The sequence below is a fragment of the Nicotiana attenuata genome, unplaced genomic scaffold (genome assembly GCF_001879085.1).
Source record: "Nicotiana attenuata strain UT unplaced genomic scaffold, NIATTr2, whole genome shotgun sequence".
NCBI classification, from domain to species: Eukaryota; Viridiplantae; Streptophyta; class Magnoliopsida; order Solanales; family Solanaceae; genus Nicotiana; species Nicotiana attenuata.
In genome coordinates this window covers 37,504-46,889 of record NW_017674674.1, presented here as the reverse complement: position 1 = coordinate 46,889, position 9,386 = coordinate 37,504, and the positions used below count along the sequence as shown (strand labels likewise).

Below are 9,386 nucleotides of genomic sequence, written 5' to 3'. Positions count from 1 at the left end.
TTGTTTGTGAGATACATGCGTGATACATTTTTGATACATGTGTCGTAGAAGAACTTTTTGAACTCGATTTAATTACGAATTTTGATATAAAACCAATCCAAATCACCTCCAATCTTCCTTAAGTTTTGTATATTGACTTATCTATATGTTTAAATGAATTTCAACTATACCCATTGAAATTATTTTTTTTGTATATATATATATATATATATATATATATATATATATATATATATATATTGTATTTCATCACCTTACTTGTTACCTCATCCATGAAATTTCCTTTCGGTTTTACATCTAATATTGCTAATCACGCCTAAGTATGGAAGGAGATTTTTGCATGTGATTCATTGAGAGAAAGAACCTTATTTATTTGATTTTTCAATTTTTACATGTGTTTAGCTAGTTTTGGTAAGTATATGACTAATGGCTAAAGATTGGTAAGTTGACACTTATTTGGGACATTTGTGTAAATTTTTCATATATATATATATATATATATATATATATAAATTCCCCTTTCATTCCGCTATATTAAAGTCCAGTACTTGCCCACTATATTTTTTCATACCCCTGACGTGTCACAAGCTGTGTTGTAGTACAAGTTGACGTAGCATACTGTCTTAGATTTTTAAGTTAAGTCCCTTCTGTCGACAAAAACCAAGGGCGGGCCGCCATTAGGAAGTGGGAAAGAGGATTTTGGTAGAACCCTAACAAAAATTGTAAGGTCCTAAGTAACAGTGGAAATGGATATGCAAAGCGAGTTCGATCGCCTCCTCTTCTTCGAGCACGCTCGTAAGACTGCCGAAACCACTTACGCTCAGAATCCCGTCGATGCTGATGTGCGTATTTCTCCTTTTTATCTTCTCATTTCAAGCGTATAATTTGTTACTATAGTATTAAGACATATATATAGAGTTATGTTTAGCTGTGTTCCACCAGCTTGATATGTTTTTATATTTGTAAGTTATATGCTATATTGCCTCAATAAACTGAATCTATTGTTTCTGATATAATAACAAATGCAGAACTTGACGAGATGGGGAGGTGCATTATTGGAATTATCACAGTTCCAGCCCGTTCCTGAATCTAAACAGATGATTTCTGGTATTGCACTACCTACTTGAATCTTGGGCTTTGATTAAACAGTCTGCTAAAATTTGGATTTTTAAGGACAATCTCCTGCCGTTGATAAAAATATATTTGCAGACGAATTTTGTGGGGGGGGGGGGGGAGGGGGGGGTAGGAGAATTTAGTTTATTTTATTCAAGACAATGTTTCTCTTCGAAAAAATGTTGCTTTTGCCTGCTGTTTATGCATATCAATCTCTATTCCCATGCTTAAAGACAGAACTGTTTTGTTACTTTGGGTTTTAAAAGTCTCTTTTTCGTCCGTCTTTTGTTGTTTAATTTATGGTTGGAATTATCTCTGTAGAGGCAACCTCAAAGTTGGAGGAGGCATTGGAGGTTAATCCTGAAAAACATGAAACTCTTTGGTGTTTGGGGAATGCACATACATCTCATGCATTTTTAACTCCTGATATGGACGAGGCTAAGGTTTACTTTGACAAAGCAACTCAGTGCTTTCAGCAGGCAGTTGATGCGGTATATCTTTCTCAAATAGGCATTCAAATGTATTTTGTGCTTACTGCTGCAGTTACCTTAGCCTTTTTGGTCCTCTGAATGCAGGATCCAGGAAATGACATTTACCGCAAGTCTTTGGAAGTTACCTCTAAGGTGAAGCTCTTGTTATTTTTAGCTAACTTTCGATATGTTCTGTCCTCTGCATCCTTATATTTCATTTAGATATTCCAAATGAATGCTTGAGCAACTTAAAAGGCAGTTATTGTAAGACAGCCATTCAATTTTGGTTTTGAGCCAAATGCAATAAGTGCAATTATCTTATAAAAGAAGAATAGGTAACTTCCATCGAGATATACGTTATCCCTCATTGCATGTGCTCATACAGCTATACATATTATATCCATGGCGTTGGTAAGTGAACTGCTCATTGTACTAATTCTGTTCCTGGAGGTCCCTTATAAAGAAATTGTGTTTCTGGAGGTCTTTTTGACTTCCTATTCAGTTCCTACTTCCTTTACATTGCTAGGAATTCTCAAAAGTAGCAACAGCTAAGGAAAAATAATACGTAAGACCCTAAAATGAAGAAGGAATTTAGAAAAAGGAGAGGTGAAATAGAACTGAAGCGAAGATGCACTAAACACCATATAGCAAGTGACAGTATACTTCAGAATTTACCTATCCAACAGAAAAAAGGAGACTATCAAATCTGCAATTTTTTTCGCTACATCTGTATTTATTTTATTCTGTTGTTATTCACATAATTATGAGGTGTGAGACTCCTTAGAAGGTTTCGTCGGAGTTTACTGGGCTGGCTGGGTATTTCTCTGGTTTCGGTGGTGATGAAGTGGATCCCACGGGTCCGGAAAACATTCAAATTTACTATATTAAAGATTTACTAAGGTTGCAAAGGAAAAGCTTTTCCCTGCTTTAGGCATCTTAATTTCTTTATACAGATAACATTCAGCATTTACTGTATTAAAGATTTATTAAGCTTTCAGAGGAAAAATCTTTTTCCCTCTCCAGGCATCTTAATTTGTAAGCTATACGGGAAGCATCATGGACCTGATTAGAATGGTCTGATGACACTGAAAGCGCTATTATGATATAGATGCACATTAACATCCTTTTGATCTTCCATTTAAAAAACTTCCTTTTGATCTTCCATTCAAAAAACATCCTTTTTATCTTTTGGCTTTTGTTTGTGGTCTTTGTTGAACCCTCTCTTCCTTATTTCTCCCCCGCTGGTATATTCCCCAAATCGTTGGCAGACTGAATTGGGAAGTGCAAGGTAAAAGCTGGTTGAAGATGTTCCAATGGCAAAGCAATCCTTTGATGGAGATGTTTGCTCTGCATATAAGATTATGTGGGCATATAAATATCGATTTACTGCAATGCGAATGGACTTTAATGTAATGAAGTTCAATATTAACTTTTATTGTAAAAATTATTGCACATACTAATGAGGTACTAAGATGACTATTTTTCTTTCTTTCTGATTGCTTGGTTTTCGTTGAGCAAATGTTTGCTGGCATGGACCCGGTACTTGCTTATAAAAGATGATTAACTTTTCTTCTTTTGCATGTATCTTCCTAAACCTTGTAGAGAATGGTGGTTTTTGGAGAGTTCTGAATAGATGAAGCTTTGTCTATCTAACGACCAGTTGGTTTCAACATTTTTTAGTCTGACCCTGTTTCCTGTTAGGAAAATAAAAACCAATACAGTTGGATTCTTTTATCAGGCTAAGAATTTAGAGAAGTGTAACTCTTGATTGAGTTGCATTTTGTCTTTGGTAAATAATGTTGATGTGTGATTCTGTTTATTCAAAGCGAACAAGCTTATCATAGATGTCCCGACTAGGTGTTGCTGCTTGTGGTAATTTTTGATTGTTTTTGTTTATCCTTTTTGCCAAATTTGTGGTATTTCTACTCATGAAATGTCTCGTGTTCTGGTTGGGAATCTCAATTATAATTCTTCTACGTTATGATTAGGCTCCAGAGTTGCACATGGAAATCCACAAACAGGGTTCCATGCCACAAGCTATGGGACCAGAGCCTTCAACATCGACAAGCACAAAGGTACACCCCCATCTCTTGATAGGAGCAATCTCTTATCCTTCTTAGTTGCATTAATCGTACTGATTAATGCGTCTTGTTTTTCTTCTTTTTAAATTATTCTTCAAAGTCATGATGTCTTTCCTTTCAAAGCCCTATTTCTCTTTCATTTTGTACGCCTTTAAACGTTTTACTTTACCCTCCATGGTAATTAATTTGAAACATTAAAAGTCCTCAAAGATAGGTGTTTAAGTTACGAAAATCTGCTGGTTTTATCAAATTTAGTTCCATTTCATCAAACTGTTGTTGCTTATTCACCATTATGTCTGTTCTTGCATCGCAGAGTTCCAAAAAGAAGAAGAGCAGTGATCTCAAGTATGACATTTTTGGATGGGTAATACTTGCAGTTGGTATTGTTGCATGGGTGGGATTTGCAAAATCCAATATGCCGCCACCGCCTCCTCCTCCACAATGAAGCTAGAATACAGCTTTACTGGCCAAGATACATGTCAGAGTTTTTCATTTAGTTACTGAAATTAAGACTTTTGCTAGTGTAATAGATTAAATAAGAACATTCTTTTTCTTTTGATATATTTCATGGAGTTCGGCTTTGACCTATGGTTTTAATTCATTATAATTTTATGCAAATTAATCTAATTGTGTTTCTTGGTTATCGAATTTAGATAGATGTCGCTGCCATCAAAAACTTATACAAAAATTACTTGAGCGGCCAACCGATGTCGTGACCACAATCTCTGGCTGCAAAAGGACTTAATATTAACAAAGAAACAGTACAGTGAAGGGAAAAGAAAAGATCAACACCGCTTCAATCAATAAATGGAGGTTGACATCCAAACTTTAACAATTTCAAAGTTTGAGAAAATACAGATATACAAAAATCACTTGCAACACAAATATGTATATTTCACCCAACCATGGACAACTACCAACAGCAAAACCAGGCTATTGTGCTTTCTTTGTCGCTTGCTCTCAGGCAGAGGAGCTCTATTGATGGCTATGCAGTGTCATGCCATGAAAATAGCGAGGGTGTCTCTCTTCAGGATGCTTAGATTTCCATCCCTTTTGTACTTTGAGGATAAATTATGTACGAGACTTTCCATACATTTGAGCATACACAGTCTTCGTGCAATACACCAGAATCATGCTTAGAACAGCTGCAATAATGCAAAGTCCTGACATTATCAAAGAAGTCAAGAAGAAGCAAATGGCGCCTTCACACTTGAGAGGTTCATCCATGTTAAGAAAACTTGTCAAAACCGAAGCCAAATTCAACTGTCCATCATTGTGCTGTTGAGCTTGCTTTTCAGCTTCCCAGTCATATATACTACTGGCAATAACACCTGAGAATACTAATGAACCTGCTGGATTGGCAAGAGTCAGGAAATTGTACAATGCCCCAAAATTTTTTAAGCCAAACAATTCTGAAGCAGCAGCTGGTACAATCGCCCAATGAGCCCCATAACCAAGTCCAACCAAAAGAGTACCAATGTACATTGCCCCAGGCCAACCCATAGCAAAGAAGAAATGGCCAAAGGCCATTACAACTTGGGCAACAGCTATAGCTGCATGTCTTGGATATGCATTATCCCTGTTTGTCAATAAGACAATGTTGTGTTAGAAATTTCTTAGAATTTAAGTGAAACCATCCATGTATGAGCAGTGAATTTCATGTACCTGACAATTATTTCAGAAAAATATCCACCCCCAATACGGCCAAGGAAGTTCCATATGCTGATCAAGGAAACAAATACATGTGTGTTATTAGATCCTAAAGATTGGCTCATCTGTCCCAAGTTATCAATGACAGTTAAACCAGAACCAGAACCTAAAAGCAGTGAGAAAAACATAAGCCAAAAATCTGCCCTATGGGGACCCCTTCTTCTTTTGATCCTCACTGCTCCTTCAGCAGCTGCTTGTGCTAGTTTCACTTGTAGTTGGGCAATTCTTTTTTGCCTTTCTAAAGCCGGAAGCAAGTCTACTTCCTTTGGTTTCTCTTCTTCAACCTCACTAACTATAACTTCATGACCATCGTCGTGTTCAGAATTTTCAGGATCTTGTTTCTGTGACTCAGATAGTAGTAGTGCCTCTTCTGCTGCTACTCTTGGCTCTTGAGAGAAACTCAAGGAGATGGGAATCACAATAGGGATTATCAAGAGGATAAATAGAATAGCTGTGAAGATTATGACAACATTGTGGCTAACATCAATAAGGTCTTCAACAAGCATAACTCCCATTAAGTAAGAAGCCAAAAGGAGACATATGCTGTAAATGAATGAAAAACTTAATCCGTCAGAAGGCCTGACTTGTCTGTGGCTCCAACAGGCCTGATTATAAACATGAGAGCGATAATTACCATTGCTGGTCCAACGGCAATCATAAATATAAGTGAAGCGTGATCTGGTGAATGGATTACTGCATATATCTGAGTCAAAATAGCACCACCTAAGCCAGCAAATCCTTTCAGAATCCCAACCACAGGACCACGGCTTTTGGGGAAATTTTGTACACAAGAAACCAAAGCTGCTGTGTTAAAGTAGGTTTCACCATTTGTTCCTACAAATATAAGAATACACATCTGCAGCGAAATGGACATAATTACGCCAGTGTGAAAGAAAAATAGGAATCCATGACAATTTAGCACTCTAGCAGATACCAATAAGTTATGCCAGTAAATGTCATCGATAAGACATTACTCATTATGATGATGATCAGCAAATAAGGGACTTTGATCAACATCTTAGGTGAATGACCAACCGTCTGAGAGAAGCACAATGAATATTGATCATATAGATATCCCAATTCAAAACAAAGAATCTTGCTGCTATGCAAGCAAATTGGGGTCAGCTATATGAATTCTCACCAACCAAGTCGCTCCACTTAAGCTCATATAGGACCAATATTATACAAAATAAAATAAAAAGTACTAGAAGTTCTCTATATTTTCTACTAGTAATGAGGATATCTAGATGAGGAGATTGTTGATAAGTCATGTGCAAGCTATCAAAGAAGTAGAAAAAAGAAAAAAGCAGTCCACTTCACCCAAATATACTATTGCACCTTCCCTTTTACATTTACAAACTTCCTCAATATAGAAATATCAAACAAGGTTAAAAAAAGCAGAATTCTTAAAGAGCATCAATATACAGAAATAGTTTGAGTTTGACAAAGCAAAACTTTTGATTTAATAATCCCTGATTTAACAAGTGACAACCCTATATATTTAATGCATATTATATAAGAAAAAACCTATTTTGCTCGGACTCTCCGGAAATGTCAGTGGGTGTGTGTCGGATCCGACATGGGTGCGGCTGTATTTTTGGGGAGTATGAGCAAGATAGGATAAAACACAATTGTCTTCCATAAACAAACATGGAATGTATGCAACATCCAACGGATAGCAAAAAGTTACAAATGAAATAAGTGGACAAGGAAAAAGAGCAAGATACCTTTTACAAAGAAAAGAGCAGATTGAGGGAAAAGAGCAGAAGGATACTCACAGCCCATAATGGCAAAGGAAAAGTTCGGCCAGTGACAATGAGCCAAACCCAACCATAACCAATAAAGTTCTGAATAGCACCAACAAGAAGTGCAGCCCATAAAGGCAAGATTTCACACAAAGTACCAGCCAGGAATCCAACACTATCGCCCAAGTCCTTTGCCACACCCAATCGAGCAATCTGCTTCTGATTATAATTCAGAGAGCTTTTAATTATAGGAGAAATGCTGCCGAAGAGATATCCAATGCCAGCAAAAGTTTGAATCCACATTGCAACAACAAAAACCAATCATCTGTTGTTGAAGAAGAAACCAAATCTTTCTTTCAAATGAACCATCATAATTGGATATAATAATTGTGGCAATTAACAGCTTCAGAACTTCTCAAAGTTCAATCTTTTTTTTTTTCTTGGTTATGAACGAAGTTAATGGTCCTGTCTTGTTTGGGGTGGAGGTGGGATACGTTACGTATGATTTCTCTGTTCACTCTCTTATTGTTTTTTTATAAGAGCAGAGCAGAGGAGCAGGGCATCAAGGTGGGACGAAGGTAAACTATAATGCTCTTGTTTTTTCGGCGTATTATATTACTATAAATTTATAATACTCTTGATGATGTTTTATTGGTATTTGCAGATTAAAAACATGAAGAAAAGGGACCCGTTTGATGAAAGAAAAATAATACTACTCACCCATAAGGATAGGGGGCGGGAGACGAGGGACGTAACATATTCATTATTTTAGAACCAATTTCCTATACTTAAATTAATAAAATATTTATATTAAATTGGAAAAAGCAAAAATCACTTATACAATACTTTTTACCTTCGGTTATCATTCATATTAACAAATTGACTTGTATTTGCTAATTTAATGGAATTTCAACCTAAAGTATAATAGAGGAGAATTTTGGATCAATAATAAAAGTAAAAAGGGTAAATTTAGATATTCTTTCCAAATATTTTGACAGTGTTATGAAATAATAAAAAAAAGAAGAAGAGTATTGCAGAGAAAAGTAGGGAGGGAGAATTCTTATTGATTTTGGGATTGTCACGACCCCAGTTCACCCTCCATGAACATGTCGTGATGACACCTAGTTCCTACAACTAGGTAAGCCTAACAGTACGGAATAACAAATTAACATTTGCGGAATAATTAATTAAAACTGAACATACGGAAATAACAATTGTATATAAGGCCACTCAGCCTAAACAACTCAAAAATATGCGGAAGTCTATAACTAAATCCCAAAACCCGGAAACTCACGGGAAACACAGGCTAATAGAATGTAGTGATCTGCTCTACACCAGAATGTCTAACAACATGAAAGAAAAGAAAGGAACTATCTGCTAAAGCCGGAATAGAGTAGAGACTCCTGGTCTGCGGACGTAGCAGATATACCTCAAGTCTCAGCTAGAACTCTCCACCACGAGGATGATACACCTGGGAGGAAGTACCTGGATCTGCACATGAAAAACATGCGCAGGAAGGGCATGAGTACACCACATCGGTACTCAGTAAGTGCCAAGCCTAACCTCGGTTGGGTAGTGACGAGGAAGGTCAGGGCCCTACTGAGATAACATAATAAATAATGAGATAACAGAACAGTTTAAATAAAGTCTACAACGAGAATTCTAAACCAGGTAAATAAGGAAGAACAGTAATAGAAAGCAAGGTACAATACAAGGAAAACTGCCCTCAACAAGGAATAGTAGCCGGGGATCTCTTGGTATCCCGAGGATCTCTTGGTATCCTCATCATATACACTAGGGATCTCTTGGTATCCCGAGGATCTCTTGGTGTCCTCATCATATACACTAGGGATCTCTCGGTATCCCGAGGATCTCTTGGTATCCTCAATAAGTAAGCCGGGGATCTCTTGGTATCCCAGTATATATATAGAAACACATGTGCTAGGGATCTCTTGGTATCCCGCACCCTCAGTCCAGAATATCTCAAGTACAGGGGGATCTCCCGGGAAGCCGTCCCGTAGTCCCAAATTAAACACACAACAACAAGCAACTCATAATCTCAGAATAATGCTAAAAGATCAGGACAAGAAATAGTAAATTCTAGCCTAACATGTTCCACAGAGTACAAATGGCACAGCTAAACAATTAGCAAGTAAGCCAGATAAACATGAGTCTCTAAGCTAGCACAGGTATAAACTTACAGTTTAAAATGAACAAGTAAACATGAAATCTCAATTTAAATACTTCAAGTAGAAACGGGTTTACAA

At 36.8% G+C, this 9,386-nt stretch overlaps 1 protein-coding gene and 1 pseudogene across 1 annotated transcript; one reads left to right on the top strand and one right to left on the bottom strand.

The window, feature by feature from the left end:
* The first annotated feature begins 595 nt into the window (after positions 1 to 595).
* LOC109219098 (mitochondrial import receptor subunit TOM20) lies at positions 596 to 4,291 on the top strand. Its single transcript, XM_019383522.1, has 6 exons — positions 596 to 842; positions 1,029 to 1,107; positions 1,435 to 1,604; positions 1,689 to 1,736; positions 3,572 to 3,658; positions 3,978 to 4,291. The coding sequence occupies exons 1-6, from the start codon at positions 747 to 749 to the stop codon at positions 4,107 to 4,109; spliced, it is 612 nt and encodes a 203-aa protein (XP_019239067.1). The 5' UTR covers positions 596 to 746; the 3' UTR covers positions 4,110 to 4,291.
* A 150-nt stretch (positions 4,292 to 4,441) lies between these two features.
* Positions 4,442 to 7,710, bottom strand: LOC109219099 (annotated as a pseudogene).
* Positions 7,711 to 9,386: the final 1,676 nt, after the last annotated feature.

Bases quoted from the DNA above. Each gene is read 5' to 3' on its own strand.
- LOC109219098 (XM_019383522.1), top strand. From the start codon at position 747: ATGGATATGCAAAGCGAGTTCGATCGCCTCCTCTTCTTCGAGCACGCT. The intron at 1,605-1,688 runs GTATATCTTTCT...CTCTGAATGCAG, and splicing joins TTCAGCAGGCAGTTGATGCG to GATCCAGGAAATGACATTTA. The intron at 3,659-3,977 runs GTACACCCCCAT...CTTGCATCGCAG, and splicing joins CAACATCGACAAGCACAAAG to AGTTCCAAAAAGAAGAAGAG.